This window comes from Simochromis diagramma, unplaced genomic scaffold, assembly GCF_900408965.1.
Source record: "Simochromis diagramma unplaced genomic scaffold, fSimDia1.1 OVJJ01000024.1, whole genome shotgun sequence".
Lineage (NCBI taxonomy): Eukaryota > Metazoa > Chordata > Actinopteri > Cichliformes > Cichlidae > Simochromis > Simochromis diagramma.
Window position 1 is genome coordinate 4,271,049 of NW_024387332.1, and position 27,426 is coordinate 4,298,474.

Sequence of the window (27,426 nt, forward strand, 5' to 3'; positions counted from 1 at the left end):
AAAACAAAAAGTAATGGACTCACTGGATCCCCCTGTTTGGTCCCTCTGTGAAGAACAAAAGGTTCTGATGAGGTACCGTTGGTATAGACTGAAGCAGTCCGATTACTGTAAATGAGCTTGGTACAATGATTAAAGTTAGGACCAAAACCAAACCTCCAAAGTGTGTGAAAACGATAATCCCACTCAATCCGATCGAACGTCTTTTTGGCGTTAAGCGATATTACTGCTTCTGGGGATGGAGTATCAGCCTCAGTATAGATGATATTAATATCTCAAAAACCAAAGCAGCACAAATGATAATTGTACCTGCACAAATCTGCAAAAACGAAGCACTAACCGCTCTAATGCCTCTCTAACGCCTATTTGCCTTTACTTTTCATGTTGGTGGGGCGTCAGCTTCACTCTGGCTAAAAAATCCCCTCTTGCCCCCTCCAGGCGGTCTTTATCCTTCAAGTTCAGGTCCGACCGTGGCTCAGGGGGTTGGGAATCGCATCTGTAACCGGAAGGTCGCCGGTTCGATCCCTGGGCTCTCTGTCCTGGTCGTTGTGTCCTTGGGCAAGACACTTTACCCTACTTGCCTACTGGTGTTGGCCAGAGGGGCCGATGGCGCGATATGGCAGCCTCGCTTCTGTCAGTCTGCCCCAGGGCAGCTGTGGCTACAACTGTAGCTTGCCTCCACCAGTGTGTGAATGTGAGAGTGAATGAATAGTGGCATTGTAAAGCGCTTTGGGTGCCTTGAAAAGCGCTATATAAATGCAATCCATTATTATCATTATTATTATTATCTATCAGAGGCCTGGGAGCTTGAAGGTCCTGCGCAATATCTTTTATTTTCCTAGGACTGCGCTCTTCTGGACAGAGATCTGCAATGCTATTCCTGGGATCTGCTGGAGCCACTAGCTTGCGGGTCACTGCACTGAGTACTCAGATTACCACTCGGACCACCGTTACCTTCACCCTCCAGATCTTCTCTTCTCTGAATCCTTAGTACTTCTCCAGCTTCTCGTGCTCCTTCTTCCTGATGTTGCTACGGCCCTCTTCTTCTGCATCTCTACCACCACTATGTCCAGTTGGTAGTGTAGATTCATTTAAAATAAATGTATGGCTATTTTTACAAACACTGTTATAAAATAGTGAACACCAAGTCACTTATCAAAATATCAAGTTTAATGTCTTAAATTGTTCAGACAAAAAGCCTTGAAAGTATCAACAAAAAACAGAAAAATGGAAACAAGAAAAGGAAAACAATCCACCAACAACAGTCTCATACATAAATATAGTACCAACAAAAACATTTTAAAACTCAACCCTTGCACAAACATGTATAAAATACAACGTGCAGTAAAATACTGTATTTACATATATGCATTAGTTCAATTTTCTCATCATAAATTGGGCTTTGCCCTACTGGTGAAACCATTACATACAAACACTTTTGGTGAATGTACAGCCTGAGGAAAGAAAACTCACAAACACAACAGCCATGTCTTGCTCACTAATGCAAATTGCGCAAGGGTGCACTGCCTCTTGTCACAATCTTCCTTATATTATAATGAAAACATTCTTTCTATTACTGTGCTTCCGCTTACTGTTGTCCTATAAGAAGTTAAAGTAGACAGATAACTTTTATCTCTTCTTATATCCCACTGTGGGTGGTATCACTCAGTGGTTTGCCCTCTGATAAATTAATGATGACTAATCAGGTGGCAGTGTGCGACAGCTGCATTCTGTCAAGTGTTGTTGGAGCACTGCAGTGTCTTTCTATCGTGGTTTCGATACCACAACATTCGTCATCTATTCATAACTACTTAGCTATTTCATAGCTTCAGGGAATCTTATAAAATTGCAACAGAAATAAAAAAAGCAAAGTTGTTATTTTGAGGGAATCGCTTTTCCAAGGGTCAGTTCAATCATCTTTATCTTTCATTGTGCCAAAGTAGAACATAAATAGTAACTCATATCTGTCTGTGATATTTATTACTTTGGTAGAGAGGTAAATGATTTCCGTGGTGCCTTTTGCACTACAGTGAACTCAGTCTAGGCAAACACTTTCAGTTTTGGAGATATATTATGAATCAAAGAGGCAGAAATTCCACATTAGAACAGTGGTAGACTGAGAGACTGTTTGAGTCAGACTGTTAATGCTAAAATTATATCTATATTCATATTCTTCAGTGTGTAGAAAATTTGTAAAAAACAAAACAACAACAACAACAACAACAAACAAACAAACCAAAAAGCAATTTCTGCAAAGAGCTGTCGGTTTCTCTCCACTAGATGTCACTAGATTGCAGCCAACTGAATTTTGTTTTCTTCTCTTCCAATTCAAGTACCTAATGGTAGCTATGGTGGCTGCTGTAGGACAATAAACTCTGGAAAAAACTAAATCAACAACTCAAGATTAGAAGAAGATTAGAAGAAATCTGCACTGATGTATTTTATTGGACTAATTCTAAGTTTATGAGACTGCATCATAATTACATAATAATCAATGTATATTTATAAGCACAACACTTTTTCTATTAAGTAACTTAAAAAATTACTGGGTGTATATTGGGAACTGACCCTTTGAAAGTAAACTCTGGTGGAACCCTTGAAGTAAAATGTATTTTAAATTAACTAAGAGCTGAAACCAGCAGCTCTTAGTTAACTATGCAGATAACTCAAACAGCCATGAGACTATGCCTACACTCACATTTAAACATATATAAGAAGAATTACATTCACTGAAGGTTGGGAGTTAGAAATGTGGGGGGAAGTAGGCACACAGGTTAATCAAGGGAAAAGAGATAAAGATGAAAGCAAAGCATTTTTAGACCCAGGTATTATGATGTCACTGTTTTCAGTGGTGTCCGAAATTACTTTCTCATTTACTTATAATCTATAATCTTCATTCATTTCAATTACATTTTGAAAGGGCTTCCAAACTCGTGAGCAGAAGTGACATCCCTGACAGAACTTAAAAGGTTTCATCTGCTGGTTTTCATCTAGAATACAAATTTTGGCTGGTGCATGCATAATATCCGATCTTATAGGAAATCTGTCAGAGCTGCATCTTTCATATCATATTTTCAGTCAATTTAACAAGCTCTCACTGCCTGACTTAGTGATATGCTGATGGCAGTGATGTCTCAAGCATTCATGATTTTCCAGTGTCCTTAACCAAAATAGAAGTGGACCCAGGGGACATACGGGAATGTTGGAAAACAAGTAAGCAAATAGAAAGAAAGGAAACAAGATCATAGATAAAGATGGAAATGCAGGACCCAAAGGAAGCCGTCAGGAGATGAGGCACAACAGGAACAGGCCAAGGTGAATCAGGCAACATCCAGAGAAGAGGAAGTTGAAGACAGAAGAAAAAGAGAAATGCAGTACATTACAGACTGTGATCAACACTATCACGTATCAGAAGAAAAAGTAAAGATAGTGCCTAATTTGCCAAAGTAGAAAAAATGCATTTACTTGATACATTATTCATTCGTTCCTCAAAACAAAACAGTAGTCACATTAAAAACAGTCTAAGTATGTACATATATATCATTTGATCATCAGCAGGCCAGCTTTACATTTTTCACATTTCTTTAAAAAACACTATTTACAGCATTTTTGTTGACTGATGGTGTAATGGTTCCTCTTAGCTTCATAAAATTTCAAATCTTTCTGAAATGAAAATGTAGATTTTGATGAGCAATGACTAAAATAAATAGGTAAACATTTTGAATGTTGATGTTATATAGTGTAGTGGGTTGGTTCACCCAGATTATGAATTTACTGTCACTCCATGACACTTACTCTGTTGTTTTCCAGTGTCCAGGGTGAGAAAGCCTGCGGTTGAGTTTAGGGAGTCTGTCCAGCATGCCTGCTAGCTGGGTGAAAGGTGGCCTGTCATCTGCCGTAAGGGACCAGCAGGCAGACAGGATCTCCTGTTGGGATGGTAGGTAACAGATAGAACATGGTGATTGGTTGGTAATCAAATTTTAATCAATATGAAAATAATAATAATATAATCAATATTAATACTTTTAATACTTTACACGTGTTGCTATCCAGAAGATGCCTTTTAAGAAAAGATTTTGCTTATTTCAAGACAATGCTAAACAAAATTTGTTGAGAACTGAAAACATTTGATGCATGGTGATGAAACTGAAATTTTACAAATTTATGCCTTTGCTTTCTTTCTTTTCTTTTCTTTACTTTTCTTTTTGATGTCCTCCGAAACCCGAGTGGCTGCTTCAGCTACCGCCTGAATCACATTTAGTTTGGCCTTTTGGTACCCATCAGCTTCCTCTGAAGTCCTACAGGCTAATCCAGCCTGATAGGACTCCTTTTTCAGCTTGATGGCCCCATCACCACCACGAAAGCCATCAACCACTTAGGAGCAACAGCTTGAAACAAGTCCTTGGCGGACGAAGTTCGCCATGAGTTCCAAAAGCCTATGGAAGCTGTAGGGCTGTCTTGGTTGACACGGCTCTACAAGCATCGCATAGAATTCTGGGGTGGTGCCTCTATATTGGCAGACTGGGGTGGCGGTTCCTATCTTTAGGATTGGGAACCAGAAGGTGTACTCCAGTTACAGTTACAGCAGTTACACTCCTCAGCCTCCCTGGAAAGGTCAATGCTATGGCACTGGAAAGAAGAGCTTGTCTGTTAGTTAAACCTAGGATACAGGAGGAACAGTGAAGATTTCATCCTGGTTGCAGAACACTGTACAAGCTCTTCAAACTCTTAAATATATTTGGAGGCAGGTGAGAGTTTGCCCAATGAGTCTACGTGTTTTTAGCAGACTTGGAGAAAGCTTTTTCCTGCATCCCTTGGAGTGCTCTCTGAGGGCCGTCTGGTCCGTAACTATGAGCCATTTGGTCTCTGTACAACTGTTGGTCTGCCTTACTGGCAATAAGCCAGAGTTGTTCCCCGTGGGTGTTGAACTCAGCTAGGCCTGAATTAGACCAGACCAGTGGTGAAAGTAACAGCTACATAGCCCATGTGTATCCTAGAACCGGATGTTGATGTAGTGGAGAAGTACAAGTAGCTGGGTGTAACATCAACAACAGTCTAAACTGGGAGACCAGCACAGAAGCTGTATAAATCACACTGAACAACTCTACAATACAACTGTGTGGCAAGGAAAGATGTGTTCGGTGTTTTATTTCTACCATTTGCTCTTACAATACTAGTAATGTCATTATGCTGTGCTGTGTTGATGTTGAAATGCAATACTTATGATTATTATGATGATTATTATTAATACTGCTGTTACATCAACAGCATTTCCCACATTAGGAACAAAGAAAATATATATTGTAAATTGTTGACAGTTACCAACAGGGTCAGTTTTTTCGTAGACATGATCTTCAGACTCACCGTGACCTCCTTGCCCAGATTGGACTCTAACAGCACATTCTTAATGCCTTCATTACGACCCACTAGCCAGATTATAGTTTCCACAGGCTGGTTGGTAATTGGCCAGTCTCGCATCTGCAGCTCATACCAGATTGTGCTGGAAATGACACAAGATCCTTTCATGTACTACATTATTTTACATTTTCTTACATCATGTGCTCAAATATGCAACATGGAGCATGAATAAAATAGAAACAAAGGTTTTAAAAAACTGTGTGCAGTTCTAGCTGAAAGTTGCACATCATGTCTGGATAGCTGAATTTATGATTCTACAAAAACAACTTTACTATGTTAGCTGGCAACAGTAAAAATCCTGATTTAACTTCGAGAAAACCAAACAATTGTTTAACAATTTGGTTATGTACCACAGAAAACACAAAAACAAGCTAATATAAAATTATAACAAAGTAAAGGTTAAGAACCTAAAAGGCAGAACTGCATAATATAAACTATAGCTTCAATATCACATTAATAGTTTCTAGTATAAATGGCACTAGTCAATACCCAAAAGCATAAATATCAGCAGCTTTGGAGAAAGGCAGCTGGTCCTCATCAACCTCTGGGCTCAATTTTCGAACAATTTCTGGAGCCAGGTAGCAGATCCAGCCCTGTGGTATCCGCAGCACATTCTTTCTTCTAAACACAGAAACACAGAGAAGAATAATTAGGAGAAAAAACATGGCTCACCATAAATTTATTGCCTACATGCAGTTTCTTTCACCCTTACCTGCCTTCTTGTACCACACCAGACATTCCAAACAGGCCAAAGTCTGTAATCACCACCTTGTTTGTGTCATAGAACACATTCTTGGACTTCAGATCCTTGTGAACGATGCCTTTAGCATGAAGATAACCCATTCCCTGCAACAAACAAAGATTTTCTGAACAAAAGATATTCCTACATTCACAAAAAGAAAATGAAGATGACCCAACAGTAGATATTTTTAGTTTATATGTTTAAAGCCTCGTTGTGTAGATTTTTATTTTACGTGTGACACTAAACTTTTTCAAATCGTGGCACTGGGGATGAGGGGAAGCACCAAAACATGCTGAAGTGCAGCATATTTCAATCTTGACATTGTATCCAAAACAGTACATTTTCCTACTTGTTATATAATGTACATAGTGTATGTTTGGCATTTCTTGGCTACAATTCCATCTTATTTATCAACCAATAGAATATGCAGGTATTACTTACCTTAACGATTTCCTGTGCAATCTGTCTGGTTTTATTTATGTCCAGCAGGTGACCTCTTTCTCTTACAACAGAATACAGAGTCAGACCCTTACAGAAACTGCAGAGGAAACACATGCAGTATGGTTACAAAATAAACATCACATCACAAAAAGTCAAAAAAGCAGCAAACAACTTTTTGTATAGAACTTTATATACAACAGTGCACATATGCACTTGTGGTTGGAACTGCACTTGAAATGGGGGGAAGCCAGCATGAGTGACAATGCAGTGTGAGCAGTCATGCAGCAGTACCTGGTGATAATAGCAAGATGAGGAGGAGCCATGCATGCACCCATGAACAGGATGACGTTCTCGTGCCTGGTCTGCCTGTAGTTCATAACCTCTTTTTTGAAGACTTTCAGATGATCCTGATTGTTGCCATCAATCTCTAGAAGGCGAATGGCCACCTCACCATGCCAGCGACCTTTATGCACCTTACCCCAGCGACCCTGGACATAAAGCCAAAATTTAAATTAATAATAATGTTTTTTCTTTTCATTTTTTGAACAGGATTTTATATTTCTACGATACAAATCTGCTTTCACCTTTCCAATAAGCTCTCCCAGCTGTAGTTGCTCATACGGGATGTCCCACTCCTGGAGGTAGACACTGGTCTGGCTGACCTTACGAGAGATGGGGACCCCAGAACGGCCAACAGCCTGACGGCGGCATATAGAAGAGGGTAGATCATCCAGACCATCTTCATCATACTCTTCCTTGGAATAACTCTTTTTTGTGTCAGTCTGGTCAGCTTCTTCTTTATCCATAGCTGTGTAATCTTCCTCTCCTTCCTCTCCTTCCTCTTCCTGTAACACATGGCAGAAGAATGAAAGTGAACACTTTGATATCTATTACTGGAAATAGCAGCACTTGGTATACAAATGTGAAATAGGTATTGCAGTCTTGTAATTCTCCATTCAGACCAAAAGTGTTTTGGATAGTTATACAATTCTTGTGGTTGCTGGAAGAAATATTTGATGGAATAAATAACATCCATCAGTATGAAGAGTATGAAAAGATTGCTCCACTGGGATGCTGCTCCCTTTTAGCCTGGAAAGTTCATCGTCATTAGGAGGAAATGTTTACCAATATCTTCAAAGATAATGGCAGGCAGGAAATGAGCTTAAGTTAAATAAAGAAATATAATAAACCCAACTAAACATCCCAGCAAATCCATTACAGGCTAGACCTCAATCCAATAGAGATACTGTGAAATAACCTCATATAGACAGTCACACTGGGTGTTGAATGAATCAGCTGGATCTGAAGCAGTTCTGCGAGGAATAAAAACGTCCCGAACACTGGGTAGGTCTGATGTTAATATAGCCAACACATCATTTAATGTTTCCACCAAAAAAGTACTGCTTAATGGGAATGTTCAATACAGGACCTCTGGTTATGGCTGTAGGATCATTAATGAGAAGACACGAGGATGGGTCTCTAACAAAGTACTAAATACAAGGTCTGAATATTTGGAATAGGATAATAGAAATGGAACAGTTTTTAATACATTAACAAAGCAGCCAAAAACTTGCTTTTGCTGAAGTATTGTGTGTAGATTTGTGAGACAAGAATGAATTGAATCGTTTGAACAAAAGGCTGAAAAATAACAAAATTTGGAACATTTGAAAGAAGCTGAAAAGTTACCAAATGGATATCAGTGCCAGAAAAAAAGGAACATGCTTTAGCACAGTGCATTGGCAAGTACTGTAAACCAAAGGAAAATGACATGAGTAAAATATACATGTAATGGAGACAAACCAGCAAATCACATCCTTTTCCCTTCATCTTTTTAATTTAATACACTGTAATCCAATCCAATCAGATTTTATTTATAAAGCACTTTAAAATACCCAACACAGGACCAAAGTGCTGTACAGAAAATAAGTTATGTGGCTTCTATTACTCACCAATCCCTGTTCTGTGGCTGTGATTTGTGTCTCAGTAATCACCATCCTGAAACCAAAGAAATTAACAAGAATTCACCAAAATTTGTAACAAATTAATTTATCTTTAGAATAACTACATTTGGAAACTTGCTGAGAGCTACTGGCTGCCAAAACAGCTCCTCTTTCTCCTCTTTCCATGTCCCGGCATTGTGCTGGGCAGCAAAACTATTTTGCTCCAAACCCTCCTGGAGCCTTATTTTATAGAGTTTGCACGTGAGGCTTTTATCAAAGTGCTCCAATCCAAAAACACCGGCCCGCATAAAGAACTATATTGTCAGTGGCTGGGTCTCTGACCCAGCATTTTGAGTGTTTTTTGGTAAATTTGTATTTTCTTAGAATAATATGTGTAGTTCTGGTGTTGCATTATTAGTTAGGTTTTAGTTGAGCCTATTCTAGTTTAGGTCCATCTATGTCCTCTTCTGTAAGTCTGTTCTGGTTTCCTTTATGTAGTCTGCCATCTATTTCGTGTCAGCGTATTTCATGTTGTCTAGTTGGTGCTGCCGTTTCTACGTCTGTGTTTCCTGTTGTATTTTGAAGGTCTGGCGTTTCCTCGTTCAATGTGCTTAGTTTTACACTTCCCCTCTGGTGTCACTATGTTCATTTGTGTCAGCCATTTCCCCATGTGATTCCACTTCCCCTGATCACCCCTTGTGTGTATTTAGTCTGCGTGTTCCATTCTCTTTGTCAGAACGTCTGTGTTTCCACGTCTAGTCATAATCATAGAACTCATAGTAATCTTAGTTGTCACCGTTATCATGTTTGATCAGAATTTTCAGTTAGTTTTCCCAGAATGGGTTCCAGTTCAGTTGTCGTTCTTGTTTTGGGCTCTGTTCATGTCTACCAGTCTGAATAAAACAGCTCGCTTTTTGTTCAAGGCTCCGCTCCGTCTCCCCCTGTGTCCGCACCTCATTTTCACACTCTCGCAGTCAGCTCCTGCTGACCGTGACATATATGAACAAATGGCTTACAGTGTAAGTGCCCTAAAGCTAGAAAAATGTGATGTAAGATTCGACTTTATTCTCCTGCAAGGAGGCAGACCCAGGAATGGAGTTTCCTAAAACCACAAATAAAGGTGGTCAGTATTTTGATAGGATGTAATATCAGCAGAAACTCAGATGCCATGGTAGGTTTGTTTCCAACTCATGTTATCTTATGAGTTTTACAAATTCAAGAAAATTTTGTAAATAAACTATTTTTTAGGTTTTAGTTTATGTTTTACAAAAACATTAACAATAATAATTTTGAATATCACCATAAATACTATTTATGTACAGTGTGTGCTCTCTACATAGCAATACTGGATTTTTTAAAAAGAGTTTAAAAGAAAAACCATAATGATATACAGGTCAATCTAACAATACTTTAAAAAAAAATCTTAAAATTTGCGTTGCTCTGGTGGATAAAGAGAGTGACTCACTGTGTCAATATAAAAAGAGGAAGAAGGCTGTAAAACCTTGCAAAAGAGTCCAATGCAAGTCAATGTCATTGAAGCTCACCTCTCTTTAATGACAGATGGTGAGTTGTCGAAGATATCCTCAAATTTTCTGCCAGTTAGTGCTGCCATTTTTGCTGTTGTTAGGTGGTGCTAACTTGTGTTAGTTAAACTTTCTTTTTAGTGGAACAAACACTTCAATCAGCTGTTGTTCACACAGCTCATAGTAAACTGGAAAGGGGAGGGTCGCATGTCTAATCTCGTGACAATAAGCAATTGTGACAATATTGGGGATAAATAAGTATGTTTATGTACACGTAAGCGTTCATGTGTTAGAGACTTCGATTGAGGTAAGGAGGAAGAGGATGAGGGGGAAATAAGGAAGGAGAGAGAGCAGCGGTGGAGGAGGAGAAAGAAAGAGAAAGGAGAAATATCAAACTATACCTACAAATGTTAAATGCTAATATACAGTTTGAAAGAGCCATTTGTGAACTTTAAAGTAATTTAGAAAGTGTAGTATGTAAGTGGACTGTTTGGTAAAGCACTGCTACTGTTTGAATTCCTACCAAATCTGACTTGAACTCATGATAGTAAGTATATGAATGAAATAAAAGTGCATCATTGGATCGCTACATGAATGTTGTATTCTCTTACCCAGACTCATTGTGACTGCCAGAATGCTGAACGCTGCATGTGGAGGCAGGAACATCTGTTGGAAAACTCAGCGTGAGAGCACTGCACTACTACAAAACTACTTATCATCATTCCAAATTGATGCTTGGATACTTGCAGTACATGACATGAGGACAAAGGATGTTAAATCCAACATAGTTTGAAGCTGTCAAACTATCACGTTTGAGCATTTAAAAATGTTTTTAACCAGTTTGACAATAAAACACTTTACAACAATTCTTTGAATGGTTCAAAGACAGATCACGATGCTCACATGCTCAATCATTCACTTGACACTTTTAAACATGAAAAACTGGTTTTGCCATACAGCCCAGTTTTAAAATAAAAGTTGGTTATTCTCAAAAATCTACATAAAAACAGATTACACTGATTTTCATATCATTTTAAACTTATTTGGAATAACTCACCAAATATTTTTTTAATCATATATTTTTTTAATCAATGTTTTTTTTAAACACAAAGGGTGCAGTTTAAGGTATACCTCGAATTCTCCAGCGTTTTTTTTACAACTGAAGAAGCCTCTTTGATGAGAATTGAAACATCTTCATAAATTAAAGATGTCCAGCTGTCATCTTTTTTTCAAGCTCTTAAGACTCACAGGGCTGTAAACATTCCCCTAGTCCCACATCTCAACAAAGTCTTCCTGACAACAAATGAGGCCTTATTTTCCACAAAAACACACTTTTCACTTTTGTTAGAGATGTAATTTCTACAACTGTAATATTTAATTGAATTTATAGTTAAATATATCGTTTCTAAGAGTGAAACAATGCTGTCTTTATTATGTTGCATACCTGGGAAGTTGAAGCGGTTGTCCCAGGAGCTCTGTGGTGATGGGTTAGGTGGGGGGGTGGCACTTACGCTTGGAGGGTTACTCTGCTGGAAATGTGCTGGAGAGGAAGGTGTGGAAGAGGTGGCTGATGACGGGTTACTGCTGGATTCCAGCTGGTTAATACTGGGGACAGGGTCCTCCAAACACACAAGGAGTCCATTATTTCAATTATTTCACATTATTTATTTCTTGCACACTGATCTCAACAATCTTCTCCATTTCAGTATTGAAGAATAGAAAGAGCTAGAGCAGACCTGAATGAGATATAACACATATTAGAAAGCTGCACTTACCCTTTTGGTTAGTGCCTTTGGTAAGGTGCCAAACTGCACTGAGACTTCGGCTGTGTGATCAATCCGATTGTTGATGTCTGATGGTACCGATTCTGCCCTACGCATCCTTGGCACTACCGGTCAGATAAAAATACAAGCTTTGAGCTTAAAATATTTTCAAAACTTTACAATTCCTAAAATAAAATAAACAGGCCCTAACATGTTAGATTCTTGCTGATACTATCCTGCCCATTATAATATCCTTCCTAATATGCTACTAGTGTAACTGTCAAAGCTAAAGGGAGTCCATTACAAAATTAATAGCATTGTTGCCAGTAATCGCTAGACTTGAATCACCTGGATGATTTGTCTACAGACATTACTAAGTACTGTCATGTGCCCTCATCTTCCCTTACTTCCCCAGGCTGGGTTTGCATCTCCTCCCGAGGTCCATGTTGTAGTGTAGAGCGCCACCAGTTGTGACCTGGCATACCCTTTGTTACTGATTTCTAAGAACTACAACTGACCACAAAGAAAAATATAATTTCCATAACAATTTTCCTAAAACTACAAGTTGTAGGATATTTTTCCCACTCATAGAACTGAAAAAAAAAACCTGTATACCCACTTTTATCTAACATATTTTCCCTTACCAAAACCCCCCCACATTTCAATAGAGTTATAAAACAAATCAGTGGTAATCCCAGTATGTTTACAAATTCACTAGATAACAGACTAACACTTTCTTTTTTTTACTCTCCTTTACTCATAGAATTGAGCAAATGATCAAGGACTGCTGGCTTGTAGGTAGCTAAATTTAAGTGGACTGGCTTTTATTTAGCACTATTCTACTGTATCCGAGTACTTAAAGCATTTATACAGCATGCCTCATTCACCCATTCATACATGTACTTTTTTTCTACGCAAGTGATTTCTATCTAACTTTCACACACATTTACACTCGGCTGACTGTATCAGAGAGCAACTTGGGATTAGTATCTTGCCCAGTGATATTTGGCATGTAGACTGGAGTATACAGGGACAGAACCACCAACCTTCTGATTAAGGATGACCTGCTCTACCTCCTGAGCTACAGCCCCACCCATTTCTGAGCTCTGGATAACGGTTTCATCACAGTCAGGACTTTTCATACTGATATATGTGCGGCTGTGAGTAAGCGCATAACTATTTGCCTGCACTGCTGTGCATGTGTTGCACATGCATGAAATGGACCAGGTAGTAAGTGAACATAGGTGAGGATGACCAACCGGTCACTGGTCAGGGCCACGAATGCTGGAAATTGGCCCGTTCCAATCTCTAACCAGTCTAACCAGATTTCTAATGTAGTCTTTAACACCACTAGACCAGTAAAGTCACACATCACTAAATTATTTTAATGTTGCTTACATGTGGCAAATGATATCCGACATGAAGGTGCATCTTTGGTACACTTGTTATGGCACTTTAACCTGTGAGGAGAAGAATACTCTAAATAGTACACTAAAGAAGTCATGACAAGTTGTACTGCAGTCTGACAGAGTGCACCATCTTATCTTTACAGTTCTTACTTGCAGTGTTTACACTTGACACCAAACATCATGCTCTTAGAACAAACTTGACATGTTTGGGAGAGCCAGGACTTAGTCGAAAACCTGCAAAAGAGAAGGAGAACAAATATGACAAATATATTGAGAAATATGTTTAAGAATTTAGTCAGGTGATAATAGATGATGAGTAAAACCCTAGCCTTAAATTTTGTGACTGTATATCTAAATGTAGAATTTTAATTTAATAATAATTTCATTTAGAATGACCGACAGTGTAAAGTCATATAGTAACTTCTGCATGCTGTGAATACAAAGGAATTCAGGAAAGAACAAAAAACATCTTGTTCATCAAGCTGTTCTTAGAGCTTTTTTTTCTTAAGCTAAAAAACGTAAATTTCTCCTGATGAAGCCAAAGGCCTGATCACAGGTTCAAATATCATTTCAGTCTGCTAATAAGAATAACATTTCATATGTAAAAAGGAGTATAGTATTACATGTAGTACAGAGGAGTCCAGTATAGTACAGTATGAAATAAACATACTATATGTTTACATAAAATTTCACTCAAATTGGACTCAAAGGCTATTTCATGGGCATTCATGGGCTATTCCTTCATTCCTTCAGATAAAATCAAGATCAACCTCAACCAGACTGACAGCAAGAAAAAAAGTATGGAGAAGGTGTGAAAGGGCTCATGAACCAAAGCATACCACATTATCTGTAACACGGCGGAGGCCGTGTGATGGCATGTACGTGCATGGCTGCCAGTGGCACTTGGAAACCCGTGTTTATTGATGATGCGACACAGGACAGAAGCAGCCGAATGAATTCTGAGGTGCTCAGAGACATACTGTCTGTTCAAATCCAGCTAGATTAGGCGGCCTTTCATAATACAGATGGACAATGACCCAAAACATATAGCCAAAGCAAGCCAGGGGTTTATTAAAGGAAAGGAGATGAATATTCTTGAATGGCCACCTGATCTTAACCCAATTGAGCATGATTTCGCTTGCTGAAGACAGAAAGGCAACAGCAACTGAAAGCTGCTGCAGTAAAGGCCTGGCAGAGCATTAAAAAGGAGGAAATACAGCATCTGGCGATGTACGTGATTGCCAGCAAAGGGTTTTCAACCAAGTATTAGCCATTGTAAGTAATTTATTCAATTACTTTTAAACCCCTGAAATTAAGGGATTGTTTTAAAAAATGTTCTAGTTCCTCACCTTGTTATGCAATCTTTTTGTTTAACCCACTGAATTAAATCTGAAAGCCTGCACTTCAACTGCATTTGGGTTGTTTCATTTAAAATCCACGGTGGTGATGTACAGAACTAAAACTAGAGAATGGGTTTCCTGAAATAATGCAGAGTGAATACTGACAGCTGAAAGGTTTGAGTTAGATTTTTGTAATTGCTCAATCTTGTACAGCAGTGTGTACACTGAATATGCTGACTCATTCACATGAAAGCCAAACTGCAGAACTGTTGAAAACTGAAGTTCACACAGAAGAAGTTTCAAAGTAGCCAAACGTCTTTACAATGTACACTAGAAAAAGCTAATGACAAAAGAAAATTTAGAATCATCAAATAAATCGGAATGAATATTGAAAGCTGATATTCTTTAAATCACTTGAAAAGTTGTCTTATGTGTTTTAAACATCTAAACCCAAGAATCTTAAAATCTTGAAAGAAAAAGCAGAATATCTGCATGTCTACTCTAATCTGCTGTGTGTGCAGATCAATGACTGCTTCTCAAACAGGAAGTCAGTAAAATAAAGTCAAATGGACAGCAGCATCTTGTCAGAGGACAATGTGACGAACACTTTAATCGAGGGTTCGTCAGCATCTTCTTAGCAGAGGTGGTGACATGCCACATTCTGCTGTTGTTGCTTCCTTTCAAACAGGAAGTCAGTGACCCACCTGAAAGTGGAGCTAAAGTTCACAAAAAGTAGCCTGTCATAAGATCCTGCAGAGTCCAGATTCTCTTTCACAAAAGGGCTTATTCAAATCTTTGGAAAGTCATCAACTGACACTAAATAACCTGCTGAGTGTGTGTGTGTGTGTGTGTGTGTGTGTGTGTGTGTGTGTGTGTGTGTGTGTGTGTGTGTGTGTGTGTGTGTGTGTGTGTGTCTGCAGGTAAAATAGTTTTTAATCTTAAACTGTTTTGTGAGTTTTATTTTCAGACCAGGTCCATGTTAGTGGGGAGATACAGACAGACATTATATTAGGTTAGATGAGTTGAAATGTGGGAGAATCCACTACAGACAGGCAAATGGTTTCAGCTCTAATCATCCAGCCAGAAAAGATGATTCAAAAAGTCATCTACTGACCCCAACTTCCCAGATTTGAACCACCTATCTGCTGAAGACAAATCCACCAATAAAAAATAAGCCTGGAGTTAACTGGCCAATCAGAACGCTTTATCCAGTTACTACTGCCATACTGTTACTCTGTGGCAAATTCCTGTCAGATTTCTCTCGGTGCACTGGTTGAAAAACTGCTTCTAAATCCAAAACCGTAATGCCTAAAAAAAATAAATAATTTTTTTTAAAACTAAAAAAAAAAATACAGAAGATGGAATGATAATAATCATAATAAAGATTAGGATAACAACAATACTGTGAATGGTTATCTGCATTCACACTTGCACAAAGATTATGCAGATGATATCACTGATATCAAGATATCAATTTATTGATAAATGAATGTCAAAAGTTTTATGGTTTTAGTTCACTTTAGCTTCAGTTTTCAGATTTTATGTTTTATGTTTTGAAAATGTGTAATTTTAGTTTAGTTTACATTTCTGTGTTAGCCGTTTGTTTTTATATTCTAAGCGGTATCTCAAAAAAAGCCTAATATAAGAACTACTGTACAGACAGACCACTTCATGTCATGTAAACATCCCAGACTCGACATGCACCAATTCCTCCTGATAGCTGTTGTGTTAACATTTCCTGTTTATTTTATTTGGCTTAAGTTAGATGCTCAAAATATCGTTTCAGTTAGTTTTCGAAACACAATATGTAAAATGCATCACCTGCAGTGGCCATAACATAACATGTGATAACTAGAAGTTTTTTTCAAACTGGTTACTGACCTGTGGGTTACAGCCAGGCCAATGTCTCTTCTTATTGTATGGGGGGAACTTCTCTGCATGGCTAGATCTGTGAAGAATATTAGAAACCAGCATATCAAAAGAAGCGATTTTGTCAAATTGATACAGAGAAGGGCCAAAAGTCTATGTGAACAGAAATCCACTCCGGTAGCTTTTATAGAAACTCACTGTCCAGTAAGATGGGGGCGACGGGCATCATGTATGGAGCTGAGGCTGGGACAGGGCCAGGTGTTTGGGCAGACAGCAGAGGTGATCTTAGACCTGAATCTTCAGAACTGATCCCAGAGCCGTTGATCTGAATAGCAGCCAACACTTTCTTCTTCTTACAGGCCCTGCAAAGACACCGACAAATTTGTAAATTCTACGGTGAAACCTCCTTACACTATAAATGTGATTCATGAATTACACTATAAGGATAGACAAAATGATTTTTTAAATTAGTTTTCACAATTGTGGAGATAAGAAATTGATTCAGGAAAGTACATAGAAATCTCCCTGTCAAAGTAGAGCTGAAAATGTATGACTGCAGAATTCCTTCTAAAACCTACTTGCGTGTCCCAGGATCCTCGTTGCGGTTGGTTGGCTGTGAGTCATGACTCTTGTTTTTCGTCAGTGCAATATTGGGAAGCAGTTGCAACAGTTTGCGAGAGGGTGGTGGTGGTGTGTGGGAGGACTTGAACGTGTGGGTCTTTGAGACCTGTGTTAGCGAAGGGGTGCTTGATTCCAAAGAGAACGGATCACTCATGTTCTCAGCTGGTACAGTTGGTCTCTGGTCATCTGAACAGGGTACCACTGATATAGAGATGGAGCGGCCATGATTGCTGTTGGGTTTTAATGAGGTAAAAGGGCTACCAGAGCTTAAAGAGGGTCTAATAGGAGAAAAGGGACTGCTGTCCTGTTGTGACTCAGAACTGCAGGAGCCTGAGTTATGCCTCAGATCACCTCCTAGAATTAAAGACAGTTTCGATCATTACTTGTGAAATACAATCAGTCTGATCAAACTTTTAACACCTCTGTAGGAGCTGAAAATTATACTGTATTATTTAGTGCCAATCCTCATTTCTTTATATTTTGCTTCCAAGGAATAACACTTTTTTCTGTAATTTTTTAAAGTGGTCATCAGCAATAGTCCTTTCAGATTTCTGTCTAAAGTTTTTCTTTTGACAGTGGCTGTTTCTTCACTCATTGTCAGTTCACTCCCTGTATCTGACCATTTTCCAAGAAGCATTTGTTTTGTTTGTTCAGCAACCTGAGTCTGGCCTGTGAATTACTGAATGGATAAAACAGTTTTTTGTCCAAACATAACAGGCAACCTAGCAAAAGACTTTTTTAAAATTTGAATCTTTTTAATTTTAATGTAATATAATGTAATCTTTCATTCACACATCTTTAGCATGTCACAAAAACACATAATTTGTTCCATTTTCTTTTAGCTTAATCTATGAAAAAATCCAGTTACAAAAACTTTGACACACATAAAATAGTATTTTTGCACCAACAAGTCCCTAAGAGTCTTATATACTATACTTCCATGTATGCACACATTTCAATAAATTGTTTCCCAATTTCCTTGCAAAAATATGAAGATTAGAGGAGAGACTCCTTACTTTTGAACAGTGCTGCATTTTAGTAATAAAACAATTAGTACAACACAAATGACAAGAAGAAATCCAAACAAAACTAGAGACAATGGGTACATTCAAATACTTAATTTTGCTAAAGAAGGCTCTAAGCAGAGTGAAGTGACCCTGAAGTCTCTATGCAGCAACCATAACATAAGCTGTTCAAAGGCTCCAAATGCTTAGGAAAAGAACTTCAATGCTTCACTACCTCCTTAAAAGAGGACACGTCAGCTGTCCTTTATGTGACGGCATCCTTCACAATATTACCCCACAATTCATAGCTGCGCACAATCTGACCATTCATGAAAAAAGTCAACATATGCTAGATTACATCTACCAGGCCACTGACAAAATTCATGGAAATGGAAATATATTAATTTTCTTCAGTGGAATTTAATAAGTGGGGTTGTTTTTTCAGCATCTAAAACAATGTCGTAGCCACCTCAGATGATTAAAGTATGAATTGTAGCACTGCTATTAAAAAAATTCTTGTATATACCCCTCCCGAAATATCCTCTGATGAATTATTCTACAAATGACTCATGAAAAACAAAACATAGAAGGGGAGGTTCTTTGGTCACCTGTTTCATTAACACTCTTTAGACAGGAGAGAGCAGTAGTGAGGCGAGAGCGATCCTCTGAGTTGGAGCTTAGGCGTCTCATCATGTCCTGCAGCTCAGAGCTGGACATCTGCAGCAAGCTGTCCACCGAGAGCTTCCCTGCTGCAGCCTGCATGACACAAGGATGACATATATCACCGACAGCTTAAGTTATCTACTGTTCACTTGCTTTTATTTATATGCCAGATTTTACCCAAAGTGTATTCCCATTGACTTAAAATCCAAGTATACCAAAATATAAGCAATACTGCAACCAGCAAAAATGTGTAAACTAGAAAACGAGAGAAACAAAGAAAAAATGATAACCAAAAAACAAGAAAACCAAAAACAGCTAAACAAGAAATATATATTTTTAAAATTCAATTAACTTGTATTTTGTGGACTTAGAGACATTCATCCCTCTGATCATCCTGTGGGCAGCGGTTCAGGAGTACCAGGTGACTAACGTGTTATTATGGGCCATTTAGTCACTGCAGTAAGTCGGACTCATTCCAGTGAGACCTGGACTCTGTCAAAACTGCCCTTTCTAAATGCTAAATGCTATCCATAACTTTTATGAAAAGAATTTGTGGGCCAAGGTCTATGAGAAAGCCCAGTAGCCTAGGGTTTCTGATTTGGTAGCCTCAGGATCATGTTCCTGGTCTTCACAGATGTTGTTGGCCTCACCAATGAGTGACCTCCAGCTTGCACTAGGGTGGTTTGCAGCTGAAGTGGCTGGGATGAGAATCTACACCTCCAAATCTAAGGTGTAGATTCTCAGCAAGGAAATGGTGGAATGCTCTCTCTGGGCCAGAGATGAATTGTTGGCCTGAGGGAAGGAGTTCGAGTATCTCAGGGTCTAGTTCACAAGTGAGGGGAGAGTGGCGCAGAAGACTGACAGACAGACTGGCACAGCATCTGCAGTACTGCAGATGTTGCACTGGCCTGCTGTGGTAAAGAGGGAGCTGAGCGTGAAAGCAAAGCTGTCAACTAACTGGGTGATCCATGTTCCTACAATCACAATGAACAATGAATAAATGAATGTGCTTCTCCCAAAGCGTGGCTACATCGGCTGAGGGGCTTGATCATTCAGGAGGGGCTTAGCGTACGCATGGAAATTGAGAACCAGTTCTTGTAGAGAACCAGTTCCCAGTAGTTCAATTCCTTGGAATTGTTAGTCTGCTTGCCTATCGATTCTGCTTATTGGTTTCACTTGTACGTATGCTACAATCAGCTAATTTCAGTTTGTATGCGGAAAGAGGCAAATAGTGGTGCAATCTAAAGTGTGGATATGAACATTACTTTTATTTTTATTGCAAAAAAGGACACGAGAACAATGATAAACTGCAAACTGCAACCAAGACAGGAACAATGCCATTTTGCTGCTAACACAACTTCAGCTCTTTGCAAGCATCTGTCTGCATGACTGCAAACATTTTCTTCCTCACCACAGTGATTCTACTTTAGAGTCACTGTGGCGATCACAGTACCTTCAGCTACTGCTCATTTCTGGCCTTTTCTGTATTCAGTTTTATATTTAATGATGAAAAAGCATGTTCCATTTAGTTGAGATCAGGCAACTGACTTGGTATTTGAACAATAATTCATTTCTAAGGAAGAAAGCAACTGGAGGCTTCTAAGAGGCTTCTTCAGTTCCGAAATGAAGAAGCCTCTTGGATGACAGGTGAAATATAAAGAACTTCATTCAGCTTCTTTCCAAGCATCTTAGACTACTACAGTCCCGATCAAAAGTTTATCACTGCTATCACTGCTGAATAATTAAGAATAAAGATCCAACCATGCAAAATATGATTTTTTTTTTCTTCCTATTTTTCAAGTGGTCTTAAACTTTTGACCAGACTGTATAACCTGATGACTTACACAGATAAAGACCTCATTTCATTACGTTGTTAAACTCTTAGGTTAGCTTTGCGGTATGCTTTCAGCCATTATCCTTTTACACTAAACAGTGCTATCTGTCCACTTTTGCAGAATTTGGCTAAATCTGGATGGATAGACAGACGGACGACAGATGCAGCCTGAACTAAACTGAAAAAGCCAATTGGATGACATGTGAAGAGGCTTCTTCAGTTCTGACGTCAAGCATCTGGCTAAATCTGGGCGGACAAACGGAAAAACCAAAAAATTTATTTTTGAGCGCAGGAATTTATAATTATATACAACAGTGATAAAAAAATAAAAAAAAGATTTCTTCTGGATCACTCCACAGTTCCCTGTACTCCAACTCCTGTCAGCCTTAAGACACCCAACCGCTGCAGCGCCATCAGAGAACTTCTGCAGATGGCATGTTTCACTGTTGTACTGGAAATCTGAGGAGTACAAGGTAAACCAGGAATGGAGTCCCCTATTGTGCCACAGTATTACTGACCACCACATCAGACAGCGTGCCCCCCACCCCTTCTCATTCAGCAGAATGAAGCGAGGGTATTATAAATCAAAAAACATGACTCTCACAATGCCACCAGTACCATCTAGGTGACAGTGAGCACACTGCAACAGGTAGGTAAGAGCATCATCCACTGGAAAGAAAACTGAACAGGTTCACCTGCAAGCTAAGACGGGCAAGAACCAGTCTCTTTAGCACCTTCATGACATGACATCAAGGCAACTGGTTTGAAGTTATCAAGATCAGAAGGACTGGCTTAATTTAATACTGGTACTAAACATGATGTCTTTCATAGCACTGGTACTTTTTCGTGCAGCAGACTCAGGTTGAAGAGATTCTGCAGGATGTCAGACAGATGGAACAGACGATTTACATTTTCTTTACCTCACTTTCACTCTCGCTCCAGCCCAGCACCCGTGACGTCTCTAAACACACAGAGCCACTCTCCTCAGCGTGACCCCCCCACCATGAAAAACGTAAGAAAGACTGTGAGACCATAGAAAAAAGGGTGGGGCAAGAGCATGTGACATTATACAAGTGACTGTCGGTGATCACATTGCGACAAGCATGCAAACAAAGAACTATTAGTTTGTAATGGAAAACCAGTGGATCCGAGTCTAGTCGTGTCAATCCTTGGCGAGTCAACTGGACAAGGGGTTTTTGATTGCTGAGGAAGTGTTGAGATTGGTGCTGTGTGAGGACGGGCAAGAGGGACTCCAGTACTGAACCTGTTGAAAAACAGATTCAGCTCATTGGCTCTAACCAGGCTACTCCCCTGCTGTTGTATGTCTTTGATTGAGTCTAGTGATAAGAGGCATCAATCTCCACACCGCTTTGATGTTATTCAGCTGGAGTTTGGTCTCCAGCTTCTCTCGGTATATATCTTTAAACCTGCTCAGTCCCACCATGGTATGTCCTTCTGAACTTGCAGCGGCTTTTTATCCATCCTGCATGTTTGCATACAGAAGGTCCAGAGTTTTATTGCCTCTGCCAACGGGTAGATTGCCGTCCAGACTGATACGGGTAAAATCACCACTAATGGTGATGAAAGCCTCTGGATGTTTGCACCGTAGGTCAGCGACAGTCACTTGTATAATGTCACATGCTGCTGCCCCTGCTGATGTAGTCAAAGACAATTACAGTGGTAAAGAATATGGGCAAATACTCTCAGTTAAAAGTTCAATGTCTAGCGAGCAGAGACATTCCTTCACAGTAACATGTCCTGGATCTTTCATCAACTAACCCTGCAGTCCCTCCACCTTTCTCCTTACTATTCAGCTTGGCGTCTCTGTCGCGTGAAAAGTGAAAAAGCACTATGGTCCAGGTGCAGCCATGTCTCTATGAAGCATAATATACTGCACTCCCAATACTCCCTTTGATGTCTTAACAGCCTACCATCTTATTAGCCAGAGACCTCACTTTTCCCATAGTGACCGATGGAACGGACGATTTATATTTTCTTCACCTCACTTTCAGCCTCTCTCCAGCCCGGCACCTGCGACGTCTCCTCTGATGTTCTTGCGGTATGACCAAGCTGGCTTTAGTCAACAGCGGTGTTTTGGAGATCACTAAAATGTGTATGTAAACACATAGAGCCACTCCGCTCAGTGTGACCCCCCCCCCATGACTGTGAGACCATAAAAACAAGGAAGAAAAGACCATGGTTTATAAAAACTGAAAACTTGGAGAAAAAAAGACTAGATTAGATACAACTATAAATAAAATATATAGAAAAACTAAACTAAACTGAAAAAACTAAGGGAGGCACTGCAACAGATTGCCACTCTCACAGTGAATGAAAAAATGAGGCCATTTATTGGACTGAACCTCTGAAAATAGGGCTATATATATAAAAATGTCTGTAATTTTATAACAGTTCATGCAAAATCTTAGTAAAATCCCTCAAACTAAGCCTGCAGTTTAATCATATTGATTGTTTTCAATTTACAGTCTACTGTGGTGAAGTACGAAGGCAAAAATTATGTCTTTGTCCCACACATTACAAAGGGCACTGTAGCTACAATATTATCAGACATTCCCCGGAATACAGAGTGAAAAACAAATTTAGGGAGAGGCAGAGGCATTTCCTTTGAGATAACAATGAGCCTGCACATTAGAGGATGAAATTAAGATATGAGGAGGCAATGTGATATCACAGGGATGTTCATTACAGTCAAACAGAATGGTTTCTTAAATCACACATATCACAAAGGCCACCAAAAGTAAACTTCAAAATGAAAAATGGTAGGAAGGGATCTTTCAGCCAGTTGTGATGTAGTCTACTTTGTTCTCATCATGGTCCAAAAGGAGACAAAACTTATTTCACATCTAGAAATCTAGAAATAGTTGACCTTCTAGAGCAGGGGTATCAAACGTGTGGTGTGAAGATATATATATTTATGTGAAAAGGTGAATTCAGCCTTTCACCGCCACTTACATTTTTTATTGCAGACTGAAATTTGAGGCAATATTTGCATATTACCATCCATCAAAATTAATAAAAAGTTGTCCTGTAAAATCCCATATTTGAGCAGACTCTAATAAAAACCTTCACATTTCAAAAGACAACTATTAATGCATAGTTATAGGTCACAAAAATCCAGAAGAAAACACGTAGAACATATTTTAATATAAAATCCTTAGTCACAAAAATTAAGAAAATTATATTATATTGTCATTCTACTTTCATGTTGAATTTAACAAATATAACAAGCTATATATTTTTTGTTTTACTGATAAAACAAAATATCAGTATATAACTATTCTGGATTTTCCAGATGGTGCTCTCGTTTTAACTAGGAAAATATTAAATATGTACATATTTTTCATTTTAGAGAGGTGTTGTCCTGGGGGAGTGAGGTACAGTTTTAAGCATACTATGGGGGATTAAAAATTCAAGCAGCAACGTAAAAAAAACCCATGCATAATAATTAATATAGCAAAAGAATTAAACAATTAAAAGTGATGAAAAAGGGATAATTTTACATCAGTACACTTGCCAAGCAAAGCTGCTGTGTCTACGTGACACATTTGGAGTCTCATACAAGATGCTAACCCTTAACGCTTAATCCTAACACCTAACCCAACCCTAATGCCTAAAACCACGACCGCAATCAGTAAGCTGACTGTCTAAATGAATGCAAGAAAAATTGCAATAATTTTTATATATATATATATATATATATATATATATATATATATATATATATATATATATATATATATAGATACAGATATATAGATATGTGTGTGTGTGTGTGTGTGTGTGTGTGTGTGTGTGTGTGTGTGTGTGTGTGTGAGAGAGAATAACAATTTTTCTTGCATTCATTTAGACAGTCAGCTTACTGATTGCTGGCTGTATATAACTGTATATATATATTTAAAAAAAAATTCCTGAAAGTGTTGCACAATTTGCACATTGTTTTGCAGACTCATCTCCACTTCTGAGAAACTGTGATTCTCTTTTTATAAACCACCTGTTTCTTTTAGTAATACTTACTTTTCTAGTCTTTTGTTGCTCCTAGCTTTGAATAAAATACATACACACTTGTGCACCCTGTATGGTTTAAAGTAAAACACAATAACTCTAACAATCTTTGTGAAGCACAAATAAACACATACACACAATATCTATGTGTACGGCAACTAATTCAGTTGCACAGGTTGAGTCAGGTTTCCAAATTCATGGCATGTGTCTGAAACAGGCATCTCCGAAAACGTTAGAGCACTTATGCAAATATGTGATGTCTTGATGAATCGAGCAGGTATTAGAAGTTTACACAGCACCATTCTCGCATGAAAATATCTTAAAAGTTTATTTTGTGACCCAGACAGAGTAATGTTTCAAACTCCGCCACTCTGTGTTCCTCCGCCACTGCCTCGATTGAGTTTTGGACGAAATGGATTCTGGGATATTGCATTTCTTCATTTCGAGCTAATTGGAGACCAGAACAGCCAATCAGATTTTTTTGCATCCAAGTCTGTGATTGGCTGGTTTTGTGGCACAACTATAACAGTGCAGAGAAAGAGTTGAGCGCGCACGGGCAGAAATGTTGAGAGCGCGAGCAACACATTGCGAGTGAGCGCAAATGCAAAAACTGAGTGAGAGGGGCTGCTGTTGTGTGTGTGTGTGGATAATAGCAAACACTGAAATACATTTTTTGCACGCAGCAATGAATTTTGTTCACTCAAATTCAGCTTTTCTTCGCTCAAAATAAATTTCTCCTCAAAATGCAACACTTGCACCTGCAAACTTTCTTTTACGTGCACTCAGAATAGTGGCACAAAAATAACGCCATAGCAGCACAAGAGTCCACATCTGGGTACTCTACAAGATTATTCCAAACAGCTGGAATACCTGGGGAGTAGATACACTGGAGAGGAGGAGAGGTGTGACGCCATGTTCCAGATAACTTGGATATTGAAACTTAGGAGTGATGTCACTCCTGAGTTAGCGTGTTCCCGAAAAAGCACGGAAAAACAGGTTTGTTTTGGTTCTTAAGAAGGTAGAGTCATTCAAATATCACTAACAATATAGTATAATGCTTTTTTGTTTCATTTAACTCTGGGTTGGCTGGGGTTGTTCTGGCATTCTGAGTAGGAAAATTGAGTCGAAAACTTGGAAATTCCAACTTTCAACTTATTCAGGAACACACCGTGAGTCCATAGCAAGTATGGAAGAAAGAAGCACCCAACTTAAAATATAACCATTAATCATTCTGTTTCTTTTTAAATCCACATTGCAGGGTCAGCAGTCTAAACACCTGGACACGTCTTACAGCTCTTTTGATTCAATTCAATTCAATTAAATTCTACTTCATTTATATAGCACCAAATCACAACAACCGTCGCCTCAATGCGCTTGGAGGCACACCAAGCCAGCCAAGAGATATAATCTCTCCAGCTCATCTTGAGTCTACTCCCAAGCCTCCTTCCAGTTGGACAAAATGACTCACTGCCAGAAATCATTCTGGCCAGATGCCCAAACCACCTCAACTGTCTGCGTTTAGTGTGGAGAAGTGCTCTATTCTGACTCCCTCCTGAATGACCAAGCTTCAGCCAGTTTCTAAACAAGAGTCTAAACATAGATTGACCGGTCAATTGACAGCATCAATTTCACAAAATATAAAATGCACCACACAGGTCCATCACTGGTGATGTTACAGCATTCTGTTTGTCAATCTTAAACTCCACTCTCCCCTTACTCATGAAAACTCCTCCACTTAAGGTAGCACCCCTTCACAAACCAGAATGTGCACTCCACCCTTTTGCAGCTGGGAACTATGGCCTTAGACTTGGTGGTGCTTATTCTCATCCAAGCTGCTTCACATGATTGCAAACAAGTCCAGTTTGACTTGGAGTTCATTGGCTTGATGAAGCAGACAGTCTTAGGACAAGATCCTAAGACTACCAAACCTCACACTTTCTAAAAACGGGGCTGTACCTAGATATTCTATTATGAAGAGAATTGGTGAAAGGGCAACCCCAGTCCAACACCCAACAGGAATGTCTGACTTAGCCCATACTTCCAATCTGAACTCTGACAAAACTTTTTAAAGCTCAGTATTCAATGTTATCACCAAAACTTAGGTTCAGAATAGATGTGTCATTTAGAAAGGATGAAGCGCCATACTCACATCTGTTGTTTATGTAAAGCATGTTGCTTAAGCCATTGTACTGCATTTCTGCAATATTACCATCTTTTCCAAACCTTAACCAGAACTCCCAGAGGCTAATCAGAAAACATTTAAACAATGATGCTGCTGCTAAAAACGAACAGAGTTTTACTTTGATGTTTTGGTGTAAAAAACCTGATGTTAGTGCAGTTAGTTGGTGCAGTATTACACTGTTCCAGAGCCTTGGCACCACAGACTGAGAGGCTCTAACATCCCTAGACTTCAGCCTTGTACAGGGGGAACTAATAGATATTAAGCTTGTCAGCGAAGACAGCGAGCAGTAGTCTATTTCACAAGAAGTTGGAATAAATAATCCTGATGTGATGATGTCATTTTGCATCACGAGCCACTTACAGTCCAATTTGACCTTAAGAGGCCTGGACCAGTGAATTTCCCTTCACTGAGATTGATTTTACATGTGATTCAAAGTCCAGAGAGAAATCAAATGTTACACCAGATTATGAACACTGGTCTTCACAAATAAGCAAAAGGAAGCAATCATTTCTAATTCTTGAATACATATCACGAGGAGTTATAATAATAGCGTCAGTCTTGTTAGAGTTTCAAACAAGGCAAACATTCAGCTACTCTGGTCTATCCAGCTGGTGAGACTTCAAAGATTGAATGATGCTGACTAAAGGAAGGGTGTAA

At 38.9% G+C, this 27,426-nt stretch overlaps 1 protein-coding gene across 5 annotated transcripts in view; it reads right to left on the reverse strand.

The window, feature by feature from the left end:
• Positions 1–1,145: 1,145 nt before the first annotated feature.
• Positions 1,146–27,426, reverse strand: part of LOC120718052 (kinase suppressor of Ras 1-like) — a 69,425-nt gene continuing 43,144 nt past the window's right edge. For 3 of the 5 annotated variants that reach the window (XM_040006369.1, XM_040006373.1, XM_040006372.1), the window contains 18 exons: positions 18,676–18,823; positions 17,021–17,417; positions 16,641–16,804; positions 16,455–16,521; positions 13,384–13,467; positions 13,223–13,284; positions 11,837–11,949; positions 11,506–11,680; positions 10,673–10,727; positions 8,548–8,593; positions 7,183–7,443; positions 6,890–7,086; positions 6,599–6,695; positions 6,128–6,261; positions 5,905–6,036; positions 5,362–5,497; positions 3,793–3,923; positions 1,146–3,660 (listed from right to left, as the gene is read on the reverse strand). In XM_040006369.1, the coding sequence (XP_039862303.1) occupies positions 3,651–3,660; positions 3,793–3,923; positions 5,362–5,497; positions 5,905–6,036; positions 6,128–6,261; positions 6,599–6,695; positions 6,890–7,086; positions 7,183–7,443; positions 8,548–8,593; positions 10,673–10,727; positions 11,506–11,680; positions 11,837–11,949; positions 13,223–13,284; positions 13,384–13,467; positions 16,455–16,521; positions 16,641–16,804; positions 17,021–17,417; positions 18,676–18,823 (2,409 nt within the window). In that variant the 3' untranslated portion in view covers positions 1,146–3,650. Of the gene's footprint in view, positions 3,661–3,788; positions 3,924–5,361; positions 5,498–5,904; positions 6,037–6,127; positions 6,262–6,598; positions 6,696–6,889; positions 7,087–7,182; positions 7,444–8,547; positions 8,594–10,672; positions 10,728–11,505; positions 11,681–11,836; positions 11,950–13,222; positions 13,285–13,383; positions 13,468–16,454; positions 16,522–16,640; positions 16,805–17,020; positions 17,418–18,675; positions 18,824–27,426 lie in introns of all 5 variants that reach the window. The other 2 variants (XM_040006370.1, XM_040006371.1) reach the window with 2 other exon arrangements.